The sequence below is a fragment of the Microcebus murinus genome, chromosome 15, assembly GCF_040939455.1.
Source record: "Microcebus murinus isolate Inina chromosome 15, M.murinus_Inina_mat1.0, whole genome shotgun sequence".
NCBI lineage: Eukaryota > Metazoa > Chordata > Mammalia > Primates > Cheirogaleidae > Microcebus > Microcebus murinus.
This window is the reverse complement of record NC_134118.1, coordinates 31675185-31700839: the sequence shown is the minus strand read 5'-3', so window position 1 is coordinate 31700839 and position 25655 is coordinate 31675185. Positions and strand designations below refer to the sequence as shown.

The 25655-nt window shown below is 40.7% G+C and overlaps 1 protein-coding gene across 5 annotated transcripts in view; it reads left to right on the top strand.

Moving 5' to 3' along the window:
- FNIP2 (folliculin interacting protein 2) overlaps positions 1–25655 on the top strand; it is a 117761-nt gene that overhangs the window by 69633 nt on the left and 22473 nt on the right. For all 5 annotated transcript variants that reach the window (XM_012783590.3, XM_012783589.3, XM_012783588.3 and 2 more), the window contains 7 exons: positions 4432–4561; positions 11632–11833; positions 12142–12230; positions 14539–14685; positions 14804–14973; positions 20936–22289; positions 23212–23368. In XM_012783590.3, coding sequence (XP_012639044.3) covers positions 4432–4561; positions 11632–11833; positions 12142–12230; positions 14539–14685; positions 14804–14973; positions 20936–22289; positions 23212–23368 — 2249 coding nt within the window. The remainder of the gene's footprint in view (positions 1–4431; positions 4562–11631; positions 11834–12141; positions 12231–14538; positions 14686–14803; positions 14974–20935; positions 22290–23211; positions 23369–25655) is intronic.

The window sequence follows — 25655 nt, the reverse complement described above, 5'->3', positions numbered from 1 at the left end:
ATTTTCATAAAGGTGTTCTCTGACCACTGATTAAAGAATTTACCACCCACCTGTAAGCCTTTGCCCTAGTTACGTAAAGAAAATCATAATAACTTATTTGATAGTAGTTATCACAGTCTGAAACATTTGTTCCATGAGTGTAAGCTTCTTAAGGGCAGATACTCTGCCTGTATCCTGTGAGTTTCCATCCCTGGTCCCTAGCATGGTGGCAGGGTCTTAGTAGGTGTTCAGTAAATATTTGTTGAGTGAATGGATTTGACGTAAGAGTTCCAGGGCATTATTTGGTAAAATCCAAATTCTGTAGTCAGTACAGAGTGTCATCAGTACAGAGTGTCTAGTAAACTGTCAAAATAGCCAACATTTTTTCAGAGAAAATTAAACATTAATCTTGAACTGGAATGACACATGCCAAGAAGAGCAAGAATCAGCATTTTTAGATATTTAGATTTATTCCCTCTAATCTCTGCAGGAATAAATTGGATGCTAGTTGAAGACTACTCCCTACACAGGAGGGTGGAGAAGAAACGCAGTTTTTTCAATTAGGAGTTAACCAAGTATAAAATGTTAACAGTAATCTCCTGGTAATGGGACTAGGGGTAATCTTTATTATTAATGCATAAAGCTGCAAAAAAGTTTTTGCTGTCTGTATGTATTAGCTTTTTTCTAATTATGAAAATATTGTAAAAACAAAAGTGATACTAAAAATATTAAGGAGCGTTAGATATAGCACTTTTAAAACTGAAACTAAGCCTATGAATAATTTAAAAGTCTTACATTTTATAGCTGAGGCACCAGTTGAAGAATTTTTTTCTAGGTTACAGAGCTAATTGGGGGCATTGCTAGGGCTGGAACTCACACCACTGAACTCTCATGCAAAAGCACTTTTCAATATCATGCAGATACCAGGCTCTGTTGCCAGGTAGTGAATCAGCTGGGGGTAGCTCTGATTTTACACAAGCTCCCCAGGTGATTCAAATGCACACCAGAGCCCAACATTGCATCAGATGGTGCTGCCTTTCAGACCTTGAGCCACGCCAATATTCAAATGCTCTAATGTTGATTGAACAGATATCTGAATCCACCCTCTAATCATGAAAATAGCAGTGATTGGCAGGTTAAGATTAGTCCTGATCTTGCATTTGAAAGTTTCACTATATTGTTTGCTAGAGTGTATGATTGATAGTGATATGCCACAGTACTTTTATATAAAAATCTTTTAGAACTCCAAAATGTTTTACTTGGCCCACCTTTTCCAAGAATTATCAGAGGGAGTGAATAGTTAACATTTATTGTGTGGGGCACTGAGTTGTGTTGCACATATATCAATTTGTTTAATCTTTGCACGGACCTTATGAAATAGGTCAGTGTTTTTCACATTTTTCTTTTGTTTGCAACCCATACTCATGTATTTTACATCATGATCCAGTAATAAGTCTCTTTATATATAATAAACAAAAGTTTTATGGATTAATATTTACAGTGCAATATACTTTAAATTTTCTCTTTTTTTCTTAAGTGTTGGTTTTGATTCACTAAACAATTCAAAATTCACTAGCAGATTGCAACTCTCATGAAAAATACTTAGGTGTGATACTTTATTGTCTCCATTTTACAGATGAGAAAGCTGACAGGTTAAGTAAACTGCCCAAGTGTCACAGCTACTATGTGGCAGAATTAGGATTTGAACAAGGAGCCTGGGTTTTAACTCAGTTTGCCCAACTGAATTATACAATATGGATAATTTCCAGAATAAATTGGACCTCAGGGTCATATCTGTCTTGTTTCTATTGTAGGGGCATAAAGGGTGTGATCCCTTTCCTCACTCCTTATAAGGGTCATGGCCAACACTCCTAAAACAAAATACGGGCTAACAAGAGAAAAGCATAACAGACTCATTTAATCAAAGTTTTACATGACACTGGAGCCTTCAGAAATGAAGACTCAAAGACCCAAGGGAGATCTGTCCATTTTTATACTTAGATTTGATGAAGAGTAGGCAACCCTGTGGAAATGTGCTTGGACAAATAGGGAATGGTCTAATGCTAAGAGACTGTGGGGAAAACCCAGCAAGGCCTGTTTGACTTGATTCTTCTTGACCTGTCTGTGTAGCATTCCTTCCTCCCACATATAGGGCAGGGCCCCTTCTGGAATGAGGGTCTTTTATGATCTACTTTCAGACAAGGTAGGTCAGAGAATTTCTTTATAGCCAGCTTTTACACAGCAAGTGGGGATAAGTTTAATATTTCTAGGTTTTATGGCTGGCTTTTGGGGAGAGGGGTTCCACTGTATGGCTGCCTTGGGAAAGAGGAATTTTAGTTTCTATGACCTTGGGGCAAAAGGGAGAACAGGAGAAAGAGTTAGAAAGACTTTGCTTCTGGGATTTTTCCAAGGTCCTTTAGTTTAAAGGGCTCTCAGCATGCCAAAACAACATACTTTGGGGTATTGTTTTCTGAGCACCAACACTGTGATAGGAAAAAAATTATTTAGCAAACAAGTGCCAACCTCAACCCTGTTCTCCCCATGCCAGGGAGATGATTTGCTCAGCATGAGACAAGGAGAGAGGCAGGGACCCTAAAGATCTGGGAGGGGTCTTCTGGACCATAAGGGGATTTTGAATATCAAGCAATTCTCTTGCCACAGCCTCCCAAAGTGCTAGGATTATATGAGTGAGCCACTGTGCCCAGCCTGGGATTTTTTTTTTATTAAATAACTTTGTGTGAATTTGAGGAAAAGCTCTTTGTTAGAAAAGCTCTTCTAACTCCAAAATTCTCGGTAAAATTACCCACTCATTGATATTTGAAATGTGGATTTGGTTTTGGTGACTTACTGAAGCCAGATCAGAACAGAGGCAGCTTCTAGGGTTAGCCACATCTGGGCAACACCTTAGTAAAAACAAAAAGTGCCACATATTGAGTAGATATTTGCCAGTTGCCTTCTGTGTTCAGATCACTGCCTTGGGTACAAGGGATACAAAGATGATTAAGACCCACCAAACACATTTTCTGTGACTATTGACCAGATTTCAAGAAAAGCATCCCATGGACCTCTGCTGTGGAAAGAAGCTCACATTATCATGGTCATTGATGTTCTTATAGACTTGAAGCTCCATGAGGGTGGATTCTGTCTTGTCTGCATTGTATCTCAGTTGCCTAGCATGGCACCTGGCACTCTCCAGCATCCAGTTTTCTATTATTGACAAATAGCCAAATAACTCCTGTAGTATTTAAGAGCTCAGGTCAGGGGGTTAAGTTATTTACATCTGCCTGCAAAAGTGTAAATAAAAATGTAATAGTTCATATGAAGAAACTGCTTTATCAAGTGATATCCACAAGCATAGTATGCTGTGTTTATCGAAATCAGTTTCTTTTGCTTCTGAATCAGTGATTTGCTTCTGAAAATGTTGACCAGCTATCTAGACCATCCCATTTTCTTTTCCACTGGACAGAGTGACATTTCAGTGCCTAATTCCTTAGCCCTAGGGAAGTAAAAGCAGAACAAGTCTGTCTTCTACTTTCATTCTTCCAAACCAGTAGATGTTAATCAAGCAGCCATGACTTGAAAGAAACCCTCTGCCTACCCTTAGAGGGACCAGTCCCTCCTTGCCTGTCAGAAAAGTGTGGCTTGGCTCAGTCGGCTCATACTTCCTGAGAGCCCAAGTGTAGACATCTGATATTACGTAGTGGGAGACAGAGAGGCTCAGAGGCAAATAGGTAGTCCAAGCAGAAAGTATATTTAAGACTAGAGGTTGCTTTTTCATAGGCAAGGGGGTAATAAGGGGGCTGGAGAGAAGGAAGATAAGTATTGTATATTTAGAGAGAGATAGGGTTTGGAAAGGAGGAAGAAATACTCATTTGCCTAAATTTCACCTCAAAATACAGAGTGAAGTAGTAGTCAAGAGGAGGAAATGTATAAGTAAGCATTGTACATGGCATTAGTTACCAGGTAGCAATATAAACAGTTATGTTATGTGGACATAACATAAGAAATCTACATAACATAAAAAATATACAGTTTATACTTTAATTGGAATAATAATTATTTTGCATTTGTAATGTGGAGCCTGATAATTTATGCACTTGCTATATCTGTAATCCTTATTTCCTTTAATTTGTTTTCCTTTTTAAATGATGTTTTCTTTGCTGTTTAGAAATCTTAGTAAGGAAGAAGTTACAGTCTCCCCCTGCTGGATAAGAATGGTAGAATCTGAAAATTTAGGTTACACACACACACACACACACACACACATATATATATGTATGTTTTCTAATCTTTTTATTATGTTAAAATATACATAACATGAAATTTATCATCTTAACCAGTATTAAGCGTACAGTTCAGTGGTATTAAGTATATTCATAATGTTGTACATTATGTAGTTACATAAGGACTCATTTACCTCAACTTTCAAATTCCAAATTTTCCTCCCCACAGCCTCGCTAAGCAGTCTTCTGATTACGCCTTTCCCATCTCCAAGCTCCTCTACATCCTCTTCCAGCAGTTACCAGCGCCGCTGGCTTCGAAGTCAGACAACAAGTCTGGAAAATGGCATCTTTCCAAGGAGGTGAGTTGCAAATTTCCTCTTTCTGAGAAAAGACCTTGTGTAATCAGCTTGGTGAAACTGGCAGGGCAGCTGTACTTGCCTGGTATCAATGGAAAAAGAGCTGAAATTTTTTTATTAGTTTCCGCTTAACCTGAAAGTTTACAAGTTTGAAGTTCTAAAGAAAGAATAAATAAAAGCTTTAAAAGAAGTCTTCTCATTTGGAAGACACTGAGAAATATCTGGGTGGTTGTGTTGTAATGAGCTAGATTTTGTGTCAATTTAAAATGAGTGTGCTCTTTTTAAATTGGATCCCTTTGAGATGTAGTTTTTGTAAGTAATGAAAACAGGGATAAATCTATTCCTTGGCTACAGTGAATACCAATGTGGTATTTGAAATATATGAAATCAAGGGTTTGTAACATTTTCTTTTTGTAAAACTTCTTAAGCTGGACAGACATGAATATGATGATACAGACAGCATCCAGGTATTTTCTGTTCTTCATTTCAGTTGGTTTTTGGATCTAAAATTTAGTTGTGTGCAAAATGTACATTTGATGTTACATCAGTAGCTTCCAACATCTTCTTCCTACAGCCCAAAAACTTAAAGGGGAGTTTTTATGTGTACCTATAAAAATCCACATGTCAATTAATTGACCTAGTAAATTGACTAGTAATTACCACACGTCATGATGTGTGAAGGTATAAACATTTTCATTTATGTGCCTGCACTTAAATACTTTACACACTGGTGGGGAAGATGGTATGTGCATATATAATGGTATAAGGCTGTTACATGATAAATGCCATGGGAGACACTAGTGCTGTGGGATTCCTAGGAGGTTGAAAACAGGGATGGTCACGGGGGAATTGGGAACCCTTTGTGGAAGAGACGGTACACGCTGAGAAACAAGGGATTGGGGCATGCGTGGAGCACACGTCGGGCTGCTTGCCTCTTCCCCTGTTCTGCTCACGATCCTCAGGAGCTGGACAGAAAGAAAAAACTATAGTTGCGTCACTCGCCGAGGAGCTGCTTTGTGGTTGGGAGAGTTCCAGTAGAATGATGAAGGGTTGGAATTTGTTGTGAAGACAGTCCCTAGCTCTGCCACTCGCTAGATGAATGGTGGAGCAAGTTAACCTGGATTCTAAGTGTTGCCTCCTCATGTGCAATGTGATGATAATATTGGTACAGCCTCAGCGTGTGGTTGGGCGGGTTAAATGAGTTGCAGCAAGTCCAGTGTTTAGCCAGGACACAGGATATGGTCAACATGGTCACAGGACACAAATACTGGTCAATCCAAATTAGCCACTGCTATGGTTGCTATCGTCATCATCACCATCACTGCCAACTGTCAGGAAAAGGCGCTATCACCATTCTCACAGTGTCTATGATTGGAAGAGTTGGGTCTTGGAAACCTTCCCCTTCAGACATCTTCTCTTTACTGAAAATGCCTTCGCATCCCTTCAGGTTTAAATCCAAAGTTGAATTGTGTTCCTCAACTCACTCCTCCAAAATTCTTCAATATTCTAATTTGAATTGAGACCTGACATTGGGAACTAATGACTCTCTAGTGAACTTATACCTAAAATAAGTATCTGATGTTCAGAAAGCCTGTGAGTACAGTTAGGGGCAGCTACATGATTTTTGGGACCAGTACACAATGAAGCTGTTTGAAGCTCTTGCCTAAAAAGCAAGAAAAGTACTATAAAAGACACTAAAAGGTAGTTTTTTTAAGAATATTTTACTTTTTTTTTTTTTTTTTGAGACAGAGTCTCACTTTGTTGTCCAGGCTAGAGTGAGTGCCGTGGCGTCAGCCTAGCTCACAGCAACCTCAAACTCCTGGGCTCAAGCGATCCTCCTGCCTCAGCCTCCCGAGTAGCTGGGACTACAGGCATGCGCCACCATGCCCGGCTAATTTTTTATATATATATCAGTTGGCCAATTAATTTCTTTCTATTTATAGTAGAGACGGGGTCTCGCTCTTGCTCAGGCTGGTTTTGAACTCCTGACCTTGAGCAATCCGCCCGCCTCGGCCTCCCAAGAGCTAGGATTACAGGCGTGAGCCACAGCGCCCGGCCTGAATATTTTACTTTTAAGATGTAATAGAGGTAATAGTGGTAGATGAATAATAACATAAACATATAAATTCCCAAAATAATATTTTTGGTGTCATAATTTTATATAACACAATAATATTTAATGTGATATCTTGGGTTATCATAAGATTTGTCTGGCTCACTGTTCTACAAGTTTACTTGTTAGGTCATCAATATTTATAGTTTTAGCAACTTGGCTTTCAGTCCACATAATTGAAAGTGTGATGTTGGTCACTCCTGGCAAATGTAAGGTGGCAAATAATTTTTGGTAATTTTTTACTTGGAGAAGATCTTTCTGCTGATATGATGTTACGTAGCTTTATGGGCTATGACAACATTGGGATAAATTTTCCAAATGTAAATTTTAGCACATCTAGATCAGATGATTCTTGTGGAACAATTTTTTAAAGATTTAGTTCTTCACACAGTTCCATTTCGTGAAAGTCTGAATTTAATTTTAGGTGTAAATTTATACAAGGTTATTTTAATGTTTCTTCTGACATTTCCTACAACTTGTAGAGATCTTACAAGAAATTAAAAATGTCCTTATGAGTTGTATATCATTCAAAATGCCTATTTATGCATTCTATCCCTGTGTCCTCAATTATGAGGAAAAATTAATTTTTAAATGTGATCTTCATTAATAAATTTGTTTCTCTGAAGCTTCATGTGTAAACAGTGGGAGTTTTTTGTCCAGTATGATAATCTTTACATTAAATTTCTATTTCTATGCCTGTGAATGTTTGCTTTGCAGTATTGCAGCAGTTTTCAAAACCAGAGATTATAAACTCTCTGGGGAATTCTAAGACCTCCTGATATGCTTTATTGCAATGTCTCTGTGTAGGCTTTTACTTTGTGATAATTTACCGTCCTGGGGCTCAGGTCAGAGAGTTAAATATTTGTGCAGACTCCATGGGGACAAGCTCCAGTGATGGATGGGCAAGCTGGCCTCTCACCATGGTTCCTGGAGCCGCCGGAGTCCCTCCTCTCCCCTCTCCCCCCCTCTCTCTCATCTCTCATGACCATGGCTGCTTCTGCTTTTGCCACTGTCACAGCCATCAGTCTGGGTCCAAGTCCCTGGTCTGTCTCAGACATGTGGGTGTCTGCCCAGCCGCCAGGCCGGTTGCTCAGTGTCTGGGTAACATGCCCTTGGTTCTGAGCCCACCCATGTACAAACTGCTGCCCAGTGTCTTCACTGCTTATGTGCATGTGTAGGGTGGAAAGGGTGTGATAACTTTCCTCCCCATCATAAGGGTCATAGCTGACATTCCTATAACAAAGTGGAGGTTAATAAGAGAAAAGCATAACAAATTTATTTAATCAAAGTTTTACACAAGATGAGAGCCTTCAGAAATAAAGACCAAAGACCTAGAGAAAACTATTTTTATGCTTAGGTTTGATGAAGAATGGACAGCCATGTGGAAATGTGATTGGACAAAAGGGTATGATCTAATAGTAATAGACTTAAGCAGAAAAAACCAGCAAGGCCTGTCTGTTCAGAATTCTTCTTTACCTCTCTGTGTAGCATTCCTTCCTCTCAGGTTTAGGGCAGGACCCCTTCTGGAATGAGGGTCTTGTGATTTACTTTCAGACAAGGTAGGTCAGAGAGTTTCTGTTTGCCCAGCTCTTATACAGAAAGCCAGGAGAAAGTTAGGACAATATTTTATGGCTGGCTTGGGGGAAAAGGAGTTCCAGTTTCTATGACCTGCCTTTGGGAAGAGGAATTCTACTTTCTGTGGCCTGCCTTAAGGGAGAGAGAGGAGCAGGAGAAAAAAGAGCAGGAGAGGGTCAGAAAAGTCTTGCTCCTGAGCCCCAACACATGCTTCATTGTCCCATGAGACTTTACATACAGCACACAAGTTCAGAGATAAAATCATGAAAAATCAACAGCAATCACAGAACATGAAACGAAGCCTGGGGTACTTCTGAGAGCAGGGCCCTACGTGAGCAGGGTCGCCAGTTCATGCAGCCAGCCCTTGATAGAGACTTGTTGACCACTGAGAATGTAAGTGCAGCAGACATTTTGAATTGATCACTGTGCCTGTGAAGATCCTTTCACTTAAAGGATGCTGCAGTTTGATCTCTCCCTTTTGGTAGGTATGTGGGTAGAAAAATTAATTTCTTATACTAGAGACAAGAGGACAATGGGTACCAAAAATTATGATTGCTTCTGGCTTTGAGAGAAAACACCCAGTGATTAAAAACATCCTTCCTAAGACAGTTAATGGTAGTCAGGGATGATATTCACACTTCTTGACAGTTGGCTATGTCAGCTATAAGCTTTGATTCCCTGGAGGGGAAAGGGGTTTGGGCATCTAACAGCTGGTACAGCAGTACTGTCTATAGGGAAAGAGAAGGCTCAGGGATTCCATCACTTAGTGAGGCTATTGAAACCCTAAAGGAGCAAGGTATAATGTCCCAGGAAAGTTTTTTGATTTGAATTATGCTGATGGGATGTTCTTTGACCTTCGAAGATGTCAAATTTCATATGGTTCAATGTAACTCATAGATTAGTGTTAAGTTCAAAGCTGATATAAACAACAATTAGACTAAGCAGTCCTGATATTAATTATGGATTATTGAGATGTACTTAAATAACCATAGTTTGGGGTTCAATTATTTGTGATTTTTGAAGTACTTAACGTATACATAAATGCTTATTCATATATATCAACAAATTCTATTTGATTTCTTTATAAGGGAAAAAAATTGTGTGTGTAGCTTGGAGTCTTTCCCTGACTCCAAGGCCTGTCAGCTGATCCAGTTGTATCCAGCTCCTTCCCCTCAGTGCCCCAGCTGGCGCGTGCAACGGGTAGCATGAGCACCAGCAGATGGATTGGGCATAGGGTCAGAGTCCCTGGTCATTTCCAGTGTCCCTGAAATGAGCCTGGACTAGGAGTTAGAAACCCTAGTTTCTAAGTCAGCATTGTGAAGCTTTCTGTTTTCGAGGCAAGTTGAATATGCACTCTGCCTTGGTCTCCACATTTGCAAAACAGCCTGTGTACTTTCCCTGATGACTCGGGTGTAAAGATATGACGAAGTATTTGAGCATACACTTAAATTTTGGAAACATTCTCAAACACCCTGTATTGTAGAAAAAATTTTAAAATAGAATCACCACACCACATGACCTGATCTATTCCAGATTCCGGGCTTGATCCAAGTCTATAGAATGAGGCACATTTGCTTTAGAATTCAGTAGAGGGATATAGTGCAAACAAGTAAGAATTATCCACTCTATTATAACTGTGGACATTTTTCAGAAATTCAGCAGGTGGCACTCTCTGCTATAGTAAAACCGATGAAAGATTTGGCTATTGTTTATAGGGCGGAGATGAAGATGATGAGTAAAGCTGCATAGGATTCAGTGTTTGTTACAGTTTGGTTATTAAAGATCAAGTTGGCCTGAAGATGAGTGGCCTGATATGGTCATTTTACTTCTGAAAAAGAAGGGAAGTAGGAGATGACGGACAAAGAAGAAAGGATTACAAGTCTTGTCATATAAGATCAGAAAAATTTCCTATACAGAAAAGAATAAACAGGGAAACTAGTACAGGGAAACAAGGTTTTAGTACAGGTATTTTAGAAAAGAAGAGGGAGCATTGTGTGAGATTGTGGGAAGCTCTGAGAAAGCATCAAGAATTTTTTCTGATGATTAGGATGTAGGGATTTCTCAGAGAGAACAGTTAATGCATTTACAACAGCACCATGTGCTGCCAGTGGCATGTCTGGAGTGAAAACCTTTTACTGATATATCAACCATATCTTCATCTCCAGGGGTGTGATTGAAGTTAAGGGAAATGGTAACATACAACTGTGATGTCTGTCTCCTTTTCTTTAAAAATAAAATAGCTTTCCTGACCATAAAGCATTTGATGTATCTATGTTTAATAAAATCTGGATATATTTGAAATCATAAGAACATTATAGACTGTAAGTAGAGCACTAAATAAGAAGTTTAAGACCAAGGGTAGAAGGCTAACTGCTCAAATTCTGCCCAATGTAAGAAATTATTATGTTGTTGTAATCTGCATTACCAAAAATGGAGGAAGCGGTTCCTTCCCATGTTTGGCAGAGATATGAAGCTAAATGGTGAAGTCAATGAGAAAGAGAAAATGTATTGCATACCTACTGTGTGCCAGGCTAGAGGCTTTCATTTGCAATATGTTATGTCCTTTGCCTTGGTGTCTTTGTGGAAAAAGAACAAAGTATTTCTTTTATTTTCACTCTTGCTCTTGGTAGCTGTGGGGTAGCTATACTGGCTTTTTGCAGTTAAGTAAGAGACATGGTTAGGCTATATTTATGAGGCTTACTCCTTAAGACAAATTGAATATGTATTTAGAATTTATTGGCTTCATGGCTCTTATCATAAAAGCAGAGTCTCTCAAAAGAGTCATAAGTTTTTAGGGAATTTGACTGTAACAGAAGAAAGGCGAGTCTTTCTGCTTGGGGGATTTCCCAGGGAGCTTGGTCAATCACATGGCTTAATCTGAGCTTTTAGAGGAGTAACTTCATCTAGTGGTTTTAATAGCCTTGGGAAACAAGCCTTGGAAGTACCAGTAAATATTCAAATACGATGCCTTTGTTAAACAGAATACCACATAGAATCCATTCCTCTTCTAACTTTATTCTATTGGTATCTAGCAACCAAGATAAAGGACCTATATTTTGAACCAACAGATATTTCACACTCCTTCCTAAATACCGTCAATCTGCTATAAAAATGATCCAGGGAAAAGGACAAGAGTCTCATAAAGGGACGTTTAAATTACTTTTCGTTTTCATTTGAGTTTCTTTTCACATTAGGATAATACTGTGTGGCGAGCTATTCTTCTCAATTTTCATGACAGGGAACCACAGAGAATGAATTAGAGGTAGACGCACTCCTAGTTAAGACTGTTCTGAATCAGCTTTCTGAATGCCGTCCCTGGGCATCAGTTCGTCTTCAGTGTGTGTCACTGATGCATGGCAACTTTTCAAACTCCTTTTTCTTCCAGGTCAACTGATGAGACATTCAGCTTGGCTGAAGAAAGCTGTAGTTCTAATCCAGCCATGGTTAGGAGGAAGAAAATTGCCATAAGCATCATCTTTTCCTTGTGTGAGAAAGAAGAGGCACAAAAGAATTTCCAGGACTTCTTTTTTTCTCACTTTCCCCTGTTTGAATCTCACATGAACAGGCTGAAGAGTGCAATTGAAAAGGTAATAAGAATGTAATCCAATATCAAATAAGCAATTACGGGGCTTTAAAGATGATAGAATCACTTGTTTATGTATCAGATCTCTTTCCTAAAGAAGTTAAATCACCCACAGCAGTGATAGATCCTTAGGTTTTGTTGTTAGTTACCAGACACTGGATTGCTGGAGGGAAGGAAATTACTGCTTTTTCATGACTGAAGGCATTATTGAGTGTTTCTAATTGATTATAATATTATCTTTCATTAAAAATCCCCATAGATATGTTATAAAATTTCTTCTCAGTAATTTGGCTTGCTTTCTCTTCAATGAAGGCCATGATCTCCTGCAGGAAAATAGCAGAATCAAGCCTCCGTGTCCAGTTTTATGTCAGCCGTCTGATGGAAGCTCTGGGGGAATTCAGGTAAAATGGCAAAGTTTGGCAAGTCCAACAAGGGATATTTATGAGCAGTAGTAGCAACAGCAGCCATGGATCTCCCAAGGTGCAGAGAGACCTGCACCTTGGGAGAACTGGGAGACTGGCAATTATTAGTTTCTTTAGCAGCTTCACCCTTCAAGATGGACTCTGAGACCAAATAGAGCAAAAAATTTAAGTAACCCACCACTGAGTAATCCTCACTACTGCCCGATGGACAGTTTTTCACATGACTGTTTTAACAGGGTGAATGGAGAAAGCTAATATTCAGGTGTCTTTTATCAGTCTGTTCATTGTCTCATGTCATCCTCCCAGAAGCCCTATGGTAAGCACTATTAACCCCATTTTACAGATGTGAACACTTGAGTTCAGAGATGCTTATCCCCAAAGCATAGATGGAGGGAGTATCCATGTAAGGGAGACATACAGTCCAGTTTGCCAGAAAGGTCCTAGTTTATACCCAGTGTCCTCTCATAAGTGTCCTGGTCTGGGCATTAAATTATATGGGCACATTAGTGTGTCTTCGTAGTTAATTTCTAACTGATGATCTTTGTACTCTGGAAATTGCTTTTCTAGAGTCCTTGCACCTAATGTCTGGGTGGAAAGGTACACTGCTTTGCGTAGCAGGTGGGATTCTGTCCCGTCATGCTGAGTTGAGATTGTTGCACCATTTCCTCAAGCCAATATCTCGATGGGGAATGGAGTTCCACTCCAAAGCAGTCATGAGCTAATGAGCCAAACTCTTACTCCATAGCTGGAGGATAAAAATATTTTACAGTTCCTAGAATATTAACCCTTTGCACTTGATGTCAAGTGTGGATAATGTCGAGTGGATAATGAGAAAAAAGCAAGCGAGTGCAAAGGGTTAAAACATTTTATGATGCTTAAAGTATATGCTGGTGACCTCTATAATGCTACCTGGAACAAAATCACCAGCCTTTATGAACTCTGGGTTATTCATAAAAAACTCCAGTAACACATTAGTCATTATCTGGTGACTGTTAAAACTTAAGTCACGTATGGTAGAAAGCATGTGAGGTTATGCTTTTTTATGGCAATCTGATATTAGTAAACCTTCCATAGTTTGTGTGGACATCACTGGTTTTGCCTGTTGCTCACTGTGGTCAGACAAGATGCTGGCTTGTGCTCAAGACTCTACATACTACTTTCATGAAAGTGTCCATTTTTCAGGCATCAAGAAACTGAAAGTACAGAACCAAAAAACCTCACTGTGTACCTAGGTCTTGTTCGTACTTCAACAATCAAACCCTTCAGAAATGGTGACAGAATAAAGTGTTAGCCTTTGGAGACTTTAGTTTTAGTAAATGAATTCCAGTGACCCGTAACTGTTGCCATTGCCACCTAACTCAGCAGATGCTTTGTTTTTTGTCAAGGTAGAATTCTGTTGTGTCCCAATTCTTTCCTATACACAGTTAGAATGTCAAGTCAGAATATGTATCATCTATCTTGATTTAGGAATAGTGGGTGTGGTTTTTTTTTTTTTTTTCGATTAATATGTTAAGATATGTGGGTGTGTTTTAAATGCAGAGATACAGTGGCCTTTTAAGTGGACATCCTAAGCCAAGTTAGTATGCTCCCTGCAAAAGCATTTGTGAGGCATATAACTTAGAGTCCTCTGTGCCAGGTATTGAGAACTGAATTCTCACCTTGACCTTGTCATTAAATATTTGTATGTCTCGTGCAGGTAACCCAATCTCTCTAGGCCTTCATGTAAAACTTAGTATATCATGAAATAAACAAGAGCCATTTGTGTGGTTTTTTTCATCTAAAACGAATAGGGTTCTTTGGCATAGTGAACCCCAAAGCATTAACCAGAAATTGGGAGAGTTGAGTCACCCCTGGTCACATTTTCAATATAGCATATACTTTCTTTCTCTCTTTATTCGTTTACTATAAAAATGGTTGTAAATTCTGACACAAGCATTATGAAAATAAATTGTTTTTAAAATGGATATTTTATGTCAGTGGTTGGCATACTTTTCTGTATAGAGTCTCTTGGAGCAACTCAACTTTGCCTTTTTCCTGCAAAACAGCCACAGACAATATGTAAACAAATGAGCATGACTGTGTCCTAATAAAACTTTGTTCATAAAAAGTAGCAGACAGATTTTGCCCTGTGGGCCATAGTTTGCAACCCCTGTTATGTATGAAGCTTGAATCACTTAAGGACTATATAGATCCAAATTATTGTTTTCTCCTTTGTTCTTTTATACCAAGGTTATCCAAAATAATATTTGTAACAGTTTTGTGTATCCCTTTTTTTTCTCTTCCATAGAGGGACTATCTGGAACTTATATTCTGTTCCAAGGATAGCAGAACCTGTATGGCTTACCATGATGTCTAGCACTTTGGAAAAAACCCAGCTTTGCCAGCGCTTTCTCAAGGAGTTTACACTTCTAATAGAACAGATCAACAAAAACCAGTAAGCTTTAAGTCTCTGAAGGCTTATATGCCAATTTCATAGCTCATGGACGTGCTATATAGGGTATGCTTCTTCCTGCACTGAGTAATCTGGTCGTGTTTTCTTCCATTTCCCCAAGGTTTTTTGCTGCCTTATTGACTGCAGTGTTAACCTACCACCTGGCCTGGGTACCAACTGTCATGCCTGTGGACCACCCTCCCATTAAAGCCTTCTCGGAGAAACGCACCTCTCAGTCAGTGAACATGCTGGCCAAAACACATCCATATAATCCACTCTGGGCGCAGCTGGGTGAGTACCTAATTTGACTATTCAGAGAATATATGGGATTGAATAGGAAAAGTCCTAGAATTTATAGTTTATGCTGGCTGTCCAACCCAGTGATTCATGAGTTGTCCCTGCTTGTCATGGGCAGGCAAGGAATAGACGTTTGGCCCACAGATTCTAACTGTGAGGCTACCACCTTCCCCTACTAGCAGCTTTATTCTACCTTCTTAAAACAGCTTCGGTAAACTGTGTTCTCCCATTCTACAGTGGCTGTTTACCCTAGAGCAGAGTTTCTTAACCTTGGCACTGTTGACATTTTGGATCAGTTGAGTTGTGGGGGGAAGGGGCAGAGCTGTCGTATACATTATCTGATGTTTAGCAGCTTCTAGTCACTAGATGCCGGTAGAACTCCCTCCTTGCCTGAAGTTGTACTAATCAAAAATGTCTGTGGATATTGTTAGCTGTTGGGGGTGAGGCTGGGGTTGTTATTGGGAAAACAACACTTGGTTGAGAGCCACTGCCTTGGTTGATGGAGTGGATTGGGGGGAAAAAATGAGAAAAAAGGAAGGTAACACACCCTGATCTCACCACCTTTTAAGTTTTAGTGTAAGTCAGAAATCTTGTCTTTCTTTACACTGCTTCCTTGCAATTAGTGATGGCATTTATTTCCTCAATTTGTACTTAGGCTTGATATAGGAATCCAGTACTTTGGCATAGTTTGGGGCTAGTGAGACTGGAGTTGCATATCTGGGTTCGTGTGGAGGAGAAGTATACTCTGGGGCCTCTCACTCACCCCATCGAGACAGGGTCTGAACAGACGCTGGGCTGCAGAGCTGAGTAGCGTGCGCTGCCTAGCCTCGGCCAGCTGGCTACACAAGAAAGGAGCAGATTTGTGATCTCTTGATTTCAGAGCATCCTGATACTCCTTTGACAGGGGTGTCCAGGAGGACAAGAGAGAGATAGAAGGCATAGAGGTGAGGCACATGGGGCTGGGGCCTAGTGGCAGGGCCCAGTCTCTGTGGGCAGGTTGCTCTGTTTCTCCAGTACCTGTTGCCTCACCTGTGAAATGTGTGATGATGGAACTTACCTCATGGTTGCTGTGGGAATTAAGTCAGTGAAACAAAGCACCTTTGTTTTGGTTGCTGATGCTGCAAACACTATTTTAGGGGCAGCTGGAGAGACAGTGAGGGGATGGAGGGGCTTTTCAGGAAGGCTTACTTGAGAAAATGTTAAAATGCATTTTCTAGAAAATGAAGTGGAGGGAAAGCACTCTAGTCTTAGAAAATTAGAATAATAATAATGAAAGCTGACACTATGAGCTACATGCTGTCTTAAGTGCTTTTTACACATATAGATTAGATTCTCCTTCCTCGTCTATAAATGTTGTCCTCATTTTATAGCAATACAGATGTTGTCTTGCCCATGTGCCCTTGGTCGTGAGACGTGTAAGGAAGAGAGTTCGAGTCTCATGGTTTGGGGATAATAGGTGTGTTTTAAATGAATTAAAGATTTATGGATGTTAAAAATGGACTCAAAAGGAGGGTGATAGGGAGAAGTTGCCTCCCATCCAAAATTACAGCTAGATAGGAGGAATAAGTTCTGGTGTTCTACAGAACTATAGGATGACTATAGTTAATAATTCTGTATTTTCAAGTATTAATAGCTATAAGAGAGGATTTTGAATGTTCCTAGCACAAAGAAATAATGAGTGTTTGAGGTGATGGATATGCTCATTACTCTGATTTGATCATTACACATTGTATATAGGTATTGTAATATCATACTGTACCCTGTAAATATGTACAGTTATTACATGTCAATTAAAAAAAATTTTTAATAGACAATACAAACGATCAACACTGAACTCAGATAAGAACACAGAACATGGCCTGACTCACTCTGGGTCATGTGAGGAGTCCTTCCTGGGGAGGACAAAATATGGTTGTTTTTGTTATGGGACAATAACCTTGGGGAAAAATGTAGCGTCATCAAGTGGTAAAGGGAAGGGGATATTAAGGAAACATGGTGTTTCATGCTGCTGGGTCACCCATTTAAAAACAATGCTAATTAAGCAGTGTGCATTAAGTTAGATAAATGTATTTATAATTAGGCATGCTTCTCATTTGAAATTTAACCTAATTGAGAGCCATTAATTCCCTGTGTTCATTATAGCAAGGCAGAATCCCCTTCCTGTGGGTTCACAATTGTCATTTTTCGGAAGAGATGGTGTATTGTTTAAGTCTTCAATCCTCTCTTCCCCACGCAAGGCAGCAGGGATCTGGGTGTTGACAAGAGAGGTTTTAGGGGAGGGGACAAGGCCCAAGGCAGAGAAGGCATGGGGCAGCTTTGTAAGCGTAAGTGTTGGTTGAGTTTCTGTTATTACAAATATCAAGGGGCTTCAATAATTTCACAGAGAAAGAACTTGCCTCCAAAAATTTTTTCATTAAGTATTTAGCAAGTCACGGTAAATAATAAGCTGCTGGGAACATACAATGATGCAGGTGTAATTTTAATCCAGGTTCCTAAGTGATAAAAAAGATTCTGTCTTGAATTAGTTCACAGACTTACCTGGGAGCTTGCCAGGACAGGGACCAGTCCAGCACCCATTCTCTGTGGCTTCTCAGCGTTCCCAGGGGCGGGAAAGGAGAGGCTGGGAGCAATGATCCCTTCCACACTCTCACCGACTTGCTGCTCAGGAGCTTAGCCGCCTTGCCTGTGCCTAGGATGTGTGCTCTATGCGAGTGTTTTCCCATTCGTGGGCTGTGGAAGCAATTTAATGGGTCAAAAAGCATTTAAAAGGTATAATAGAATAGAAAATATCAGAGCAACTTACATGTATGTTTTGTAAAATGGTTGTTTCCAAGGGTGTGTGAGGTTGCGGTATAAGATGTATTTCTTTTTTGGTGTGGGTGTACAGAGTTTGGAGGCCACTGTCTTACACCACAAATTGAAGGAGTTCCATGTTGGTCTCTTTTTGACCTAATGATCTCAAGAGTTTGAGGAAATGAAAAGCAGCTTTTCTTCTCAGATCGCTGGTTTAAATTTATATAAGTAAAATCTGAAATTTCTTCATTTTATTCCCAAAAGTATAAATGGTATTTTTCAAAATACAGTAGAATTAGACTGTAAATCAATTTTTTAAAAAAGAAAGAAAATTCTCAACTGCTCAGAGATGAAACAACCACATTTTAATAACCCACAAGTCAGACAGATTTCGCAAGAAAAATTAGAAAATATCTTGCACTAATGATGATGATAAAGACATAGTAAGTCAAAATGTGTAGGGTGTAGGGAAATGCTCTTTAAAGGGAAATTCCCTGGCATAGACATTTCTAGAATGTGACTGTGAATAAGAGTCCCTTTAAGGTCCTTAGTTTTTCCTGTCATCTCCTTTTTTATTTTTTCTCAGCTTCTACCAGTTTCTGCTTGGGTTTCTGTCTCTATATTCCCCTACCTCTACCCTCTCTCTTTTTACCATCCCCTCTTTACAGGGCTCCTCAGTTCCCTCAGCTTCTCCACCTCATTCCTTTTTCCTCTTTCTAGTTCCTGTTTCTATCTTTTTGCTGTTTCCCTAGACATTTTTTTTTTCTTTTCCAATGTGTGCTTTATCCTCTTTGATGTTCTCACCTCCCCTTCTCTACCCTATTTTCCTTCTCTCTGGTCCTCTATCACTTTGCACCTCTCTAATGTCCCTTCTTTTTTCTTTCTCCTTTCCCATCCTTACCCTTCTCTATATTATTCCCTCCTTTCCTCTCTCTGTGCCGCTGCTCCCTGTCTTCCCTCCCTTGGTCTCCACTGTCTACTTTATTTATCCTCCTCTCCTTTGATCTCTCCTCCCATCCCGGCCAACATCCCTTCCAGCTTCCGTGCTCTCTCTGTCTCCTGCAAGCACCCTTTCACTTTTTTCCTCTTCTTTTATCCCCTTTGCCTCTCTCTTTTACATTAAAATTTTTATTTTTAATTGAGGTAACAAATATAACAAAGTTCATCATCATAACCATTTCTAAGCATACAGTTCAGTGGTGTTAAGGATATTCACATTGTTGTGCTACCTCTTCTTCATTTTAAAAAATTATACTCATGAAAACAAAGGAATCTACTCTAAAAATTGGTAGCCTCCTTAATCCAGGATTCAAAAAATTGCCTGAAGTTCAGGATCCAGTAAATCTTTAATATTATGGGTCTGTTATTGTAATGATGCATTATTTTATGATGATTGGCTATAAAGTAATAATGCTGGTACACACATTGCTCTCATTACTTTATAGAGTTTAAATTATCATAAGTTGTATTTTTAATAACCTTACTTGTTTTACTTTTTTCCATTTAGTTATTAAAATGTGCAATACTAGAAGTTAAATGCATTGCTAGAAAATGTCATTCTGCGTGGCCTTTCCCCTGTGGTTTGGTATAGCAGATTTCAGAAATGTAATGCTTTTTCTCTATTAACATTGAAATTGATTTAACAGAAATGTCCTACGAATTCCTGAAAAGACTGTGATGCCCTGCAGCAATGGGCAGATGTGAGCAAAGAAAGTAACAGTAATAAGCTCTTAGTTAAGAAAGTTTTCTCAAACAAAAGTCCTACTATATTTCAGACTATATTTCTGAGTTACTCTTCTGAATTCTAGGAGGATTTCTCAGTCAGTTGCAAAAGCTGCAAAGTTAAGTTCTATTGGCTGATAATCTAGTCTTTTTATAGAGAGGACTGTTGATTATTATTTCTGTCCTTCCTTTTGAATGTTCTTAGAAGCCCTACCCTAGGGAACACTCTCCAGAGGAGGTACTTCCTGATGTGTCCCCAAGGGCACATACTTCCTGGTGGTTCTCATAACTTTTTTCCATCTTTATTAATTTTCATTAGTTTAATCTAGTATATGCCTTTCTAATGCCTTCCCCCCTCCTCTAGATGCATTCCTCAGATGAGCTCTAACTTCCTAAGTTCTTATTTATAACTGTTAATACTACCATGTGTCGTGTCTCCTTTATTTAGTATCTTTTCAGCTTTTGATTTGTTCCAGCATTATGGTTATTTCTTTAATGGTTTCTAACTCCAGGTTGGTTATACAGAGATACAGTAAGATAAACCTTTAGGCGTTTAGCGTAGTGCCTATCCAATGAGTAAATACTGGCTCTTTATTATAATTGTCCATATCATTATTACCAATAAAGTATCAAATATATAACTAATTATCCAATGTAATAATTAAGTTATCAAATGCAATCATTTTAATAGTTAACTGAAATATTTTTGAAGAGAAGCTCCTAACTGCTGGGTGGCTGGATGACACACTTGCCCTTATTCTTCCATCCTTAAGCGGGATGTAGACCTGTGGTGCATTAGCCAATTTTTAATCAACTTGTCAGGATATAACTAATGGGACATATTTTTTTCCGGCAGAACTTTTATGTGAAATAAAATAAAACCTTCAGGCTCATTAATCATGACTAAGTGATTTTCTTCTTGTTAGTCAAACTGATTCTACCCGATGTGTGTACGTGTAGTGAGAGGAATCTAAGCAGACCACCTCATGAAGTATTTTGAATTTATTCACTGCACTTCTGTTCAGAAATCCTTGAATTTGGATTTCATCCCCAGGGCCATTGTCCTGGGGTTCTTCTAACAAATTCTTCCACATTTTTAGAGATTCAGCATTGGATCTGGCCATACTCAGAGCTCGGGCTCTGCCCTTGCTCTGGCAAGCCACTGGCTCAGTGTGCTACATGGGAAGACCCAACAAGCACGGTGTCCACAATAGCCCAGCTCTGTGCACCAAGGGTGGTGGGCTGCAGCCTGCGTCAGGGCTTTCCAGGCTGACTCTCCATTACAGGCAAAACTAAAACATGGTCATTGCTAGAAATTAGAAATCAGGTGTCTGAAGAAATGATTCTAGGTTGGGAATCTGTTTTGCTCTTGTAAAGGCTGGCATATCTGTGACATGCTAACCCCAGAGGACTTTGTCTTGTGTCCACTTTTGCTCTCTAGGTGATCTTTATGGAGCCATAGGCTCTCCAGTGAGACTGACTCGCACCGTGGTGGTAGGGAAGCAGAAGGATTTGGTCCAGCGCATACTTTATGTCCTCACATACTTTCTCCGTTGCTCTGAGCTGCAAGAGAACCAGCTGACCTGGAGTGGGAATCACAGTGAAGGTGACCAGGTTTTAAATGGGAGCAAGATTGTAACAGCCTTGGAGAAAGGAGAAGTGGAGGAGTCTGAGTATGTGGTAGTTACGGTGAGAAATGAGCCTGCTCTCGTACCCCCCATCCTACCGCTGACGACGGCCGAGAGAAAGAACCTCCAGCATGCAGGGTTACCTGAGACCCCAGAGGGCACTGACATCAGAGACCTGGGTCCCAAACCTGACAGAGAAGGAAACAAGAGGTCAGAGCAGAGTTCTGAGGCTTGTAGCATGGGATTCCCAGAGGCAGCATTAGACAGTTCTTGGAAACTTCAGGACGCATTTTGTGGGGATGAAGAAAGTATAAAAGAGGCACCACAAGATGACTGCTCAAGATTTTCCAGCTGCGAAGGTCTGGCGACAGGAATGAAGATCCACCAACAAACTGCCAGTGAGCAGTCGAAAGGGGAAATGTCTGGTAGGAAACTACCAGACCAGTCAGCGGCCTGGCCATGCCCCGACAGACATTTCCGTGAGAAGCCTCCTTTAGAAAAGGTCACTTTCCAAATCGGAAGCTCCGCGTCTCCAGAGTCTGACTTTGAGAGCCGCACCAAAAAAATGGAGGAGCGGCTAAGGGCCTGCAGACAATGTCCAGAGTCAGCCGGTCCCTCGGCCGAGCCCAGGGCGGCCACTGACGTGGCTCAGGACCCGCGGGTTTCTAGGTGCTTCTTCAAACCTGGCTTTCAAAAGAAGGTCTGCTGTCCTCAGAGTCAGTCTTCCAAGGGGGATGAAGGTGAGTCTGACAGGGGCTTTGCTGAGGACAGAGGCATCAGAACCCACACCACGACAGGTGCTGCTGGGCCACTCAGCCACGCCACTGACTCGGGCGCAGCTGCCGGCGCCCCAGCAGGAACCAGGAGGGGGATGCTGGAGGAAATGCACGGTTTGTATCTGAAGGCTGCGGAAGGACCTCTGTTAGAGCCTGTTGCAGACAGGTGTGTCCAGCAGGACTCTGGCCTCTCAGTTGCTGCAGATGTCCCCTGTGGGGACGACGGCAAGAAGGCCGACTTCAGAATCGAAGGAGACATTCCCAGGAACGAAAGCTCCGATAGCGCTCTTGGCGACAGTGACGACGAAGCGTGTGCTTCAGCCACACCAGATGCAGGTCACGGTGATGACAGAGCCGGAGGGTGCTTGGAAGTGGAGCTGCCCCTGCCAAGGTAATGCTAGCAGGCCGGAAGCAGAGGGAACTGAGTTCAGACACTGTCTTCCTGGCCTGACACCCGTGATCACGTTAGCTACTGTTGGGTGCTTGACACACAATGCGTTGTTTTCTCAAAAGTATTAGAAGTGTTACCAAATCAGGATGGGCAGTTTCCAGCCCGTCCCTCATCCAAGGATGATCACTGGCTTAGTTCGACCGAGCTCACTGATGAAGAAGGCCAGTGGTTGTCTCTGCAGCACCATGACATTGTGGAGAAGCTCAGGGATGTGGTAGAGGTGGTGGCGGGGAACAAGGAGGTTAATTTTCTGTCATCTGTAGGGACGTTGTACGGCTGGCAGCAGATGCCTGGCTTCGGAGGTGGTGGGTAGCGCTCGCCGTGTGGCCTCGCTCCTGCCGATCAGAACAGCATGAGGTGGCTGGGAAACAACACCTCTTCCTTAACACTCCATCAGGTTGATTATTTGGTCTGTGATGACTGAAAGCAGTAATTAGAGATTTCTTCTGTTCTTCTGCACCGTCATGGGCACCACCCTGTGCAGATATGTCAAATTCCTAAAGCCAGACTTTTGACAAGAGCCCTGCCTCAGGTTTTTTTCTATCTTCACTCTTTTGATACAAACTGCCTGGTGAGTGTTTGATATGAGGTATAAGAAAAAAACTCATAACCAGCCATGGAAATATAATACTTTACTTTTCTGGCCTTTTATTTAAAAAAAAACAAAAACAAAAAAACCCTCCTTTTTCTTTCCCCACCTCTTCCTGTTCTCACACCAATGATCCACTTACTGGAGGACTGGTGAAGCAGGACACGCTGAATCTATTTTATTTACCTGTCATCAGGGCTTTTGTTCCATTTGTAATAAAAGAAGGAAGTACATTTTCAACTGTGTATTTTAATGGGCCAAATGTTGTTTCAGGTCTCAGAGCATCAGCACCCAGAATGTAAGAAACTTTGGCCGCTCACTCCTGGCAGGTTATTGCCCCACATACATGCCTGATCTCGTGCTTCATGGGACCAGCAGTGACGAGAAGCTGAAGCAGTGCCTGCTGGCCGACCTGGTCCACACAGTTCATGTGAGTGATCCCAGCTTGGAGCCCCTGGCTGCTAACAGTGTGTCAGCCGAGGTCTTGGCCAACAAGGAGGTGTTTAGACTGAAGACAACTAATTAAGGGGTTGTTTACGGAGATGTGGGCAGGGTTATGGAAACAGCAAGGACTAGTGAAGCACCCAGGGCCTCTCAGCGTAGCTGCAGGAGATGGGAGGAGGGGATGACTTCCTGCCGTCTCTCCTCTCATCTTCCCATCTCCTCGGGTGCCTCCCATTGGCTGAGCTCAGCTGGAAGCCACAGAGCAAGGTCACAGCTGATGCAGATACGGTCCTGTGGTCCATCGGGGTCAGCCTCTTGGGGCCCATAACAGGACAGAGAAGGGCAAAGCCTGGCTCTGGGGGCGGTTGGGAGGCAGGTAGGTCAGCAAATGGAATAAACAGCACAGATGGTGACAATTATATGCCATCATGGGGAGGACCAAAGCGATGTCACATATGGTTTGCTTTTTATCTGATTGTTAAACAAGTTCCTAAAAGTAATTTATTTTAACTGATTTGTCATTAAGTTCACTTTGATGGCTGCATGAGGATGACTGTATAAAGATTAACAAGACTTACTGGAAAATTGCCTTGTAGCTGCCGTTAAGTGCTTTTCTGCTATCTGCAGCGTGACAAGAACTGAGAAGTTAAGGCAACTGTGTCAGCCTGATGGGCCTATTTTTAATCGAGTTGCTACTGGGCAGATGTGCAAAAATAAATGTTTTGCATTAGAAACATACTGTATCTTGTGCAGTAGAGAAAATCCTTATTACATTAAGAGAATTGGAGTTTGGCTTATTACCTGTTTCCTCACCCACCAAGTATTTTTTTCTAGGTGGAACAGAAGGGATTGCATGTTATCTTTGGGCTGAGTGTGTCCTCTGTGAAGACTGAACATGCATCAGACACAGACTAAACAGGCTAAGGGTTTTGTGTGGAATGGGAAGAAAAGCTCAGTAGTGAAGCTGATGTCCTCCTAACCCCCCTCAGTGGGGAGGGTGAAGACATGAGCAGTGAGGCCAGACATTCCTAACTCCACCCTGCTCTGTGGGTCGACACCACCCTCACTGGGATATCCCTGGAATGAAGCTGTGACATTGCTTTTGTCTCTACACGTAATATAATTTATTTTCATAGTTATAATGAACACTATATACTCATTTATCATTCCACGGGTCTGTACATCAATGACCCTGGGATAAGAATAATGCCATCATTGCATGGTGTCATCTTTTTGGTTTGTCCTAAGCACTATATGATGCCTCCGTGATTTTATGGACTGTATATGCCTAGTAGCTGGGTGTAGCGTTAGGCAGGGAAGTAGAAGACTTCATTTTCTTTTCTGTCAGCACCTTAACGTTTATATAAACCACATATGCAAAACCTGTTGGGGTTTTCTTTCTGCTCTGCTGTCATTTTGCCACTAAGAACATTGGTGTTCACTGGACCTTTCTTCCATGAAGCCCAGTGTTCTGCTTCTGACAGAGGCACCAAGAGGCTTTGTGTGAACTAATGGGATTGTCCTCAGTGACATCAATCTTAGCAGCTGGGGGATTTTTGTCCTAATGCCCTATATTCACTCACTGACCACTGTGGAAATATAGTCCATTGATTGATAAACCCTCTTTGAACTTATCTGTAGAATCATTCTTGAAATTTTTTATGTTTCCCATAGGCTGGCAAGTTCTAATTTTTATATATTAGATTTTCATGGTGACCATCTGGCTCTATAATTCTTATATTTGAAAAAACATAACCATATTTACTCTGTCATTACTCTTCAAGCTTTTTAATATGTCATTTTCTCTTGCTTTCAGAAGTAGTGTTTTCACACTGTAGCTTTTCTCATTTCTTCAAACTATGTAATCACCCTGAGAGATCGAAAGTTATTAAGCGTAATAACCTATATTGTGTCAAATTGCAGATATATCCAAAGTGCAGCCATGCGTGGGTGTTAATAGGAAATTGCAAACGGTTCATAAAAATATCTTCAGAAGTTTAATACATTCAGAATATATCCAATTAGCATTAGTGGATTTCTAATTTCACTTGACACATTCATCATAATGAATTTTGCTTTTGAAGTAGTGTCCCATTTAAACTGCCTCTCAGACTGGCACTCTGGTCTATGGCAGTGGTTTTTGTTTGTTTTTAAACAGCCTTACTTTCAATATCTATTTACAAATATTTGTTGAAAAATAAGTTGAGCATTTTATTAAATGTTATATTGAATTTACTGTTCCATACCAGCCTAGTGATTATTTGAATTTTTGA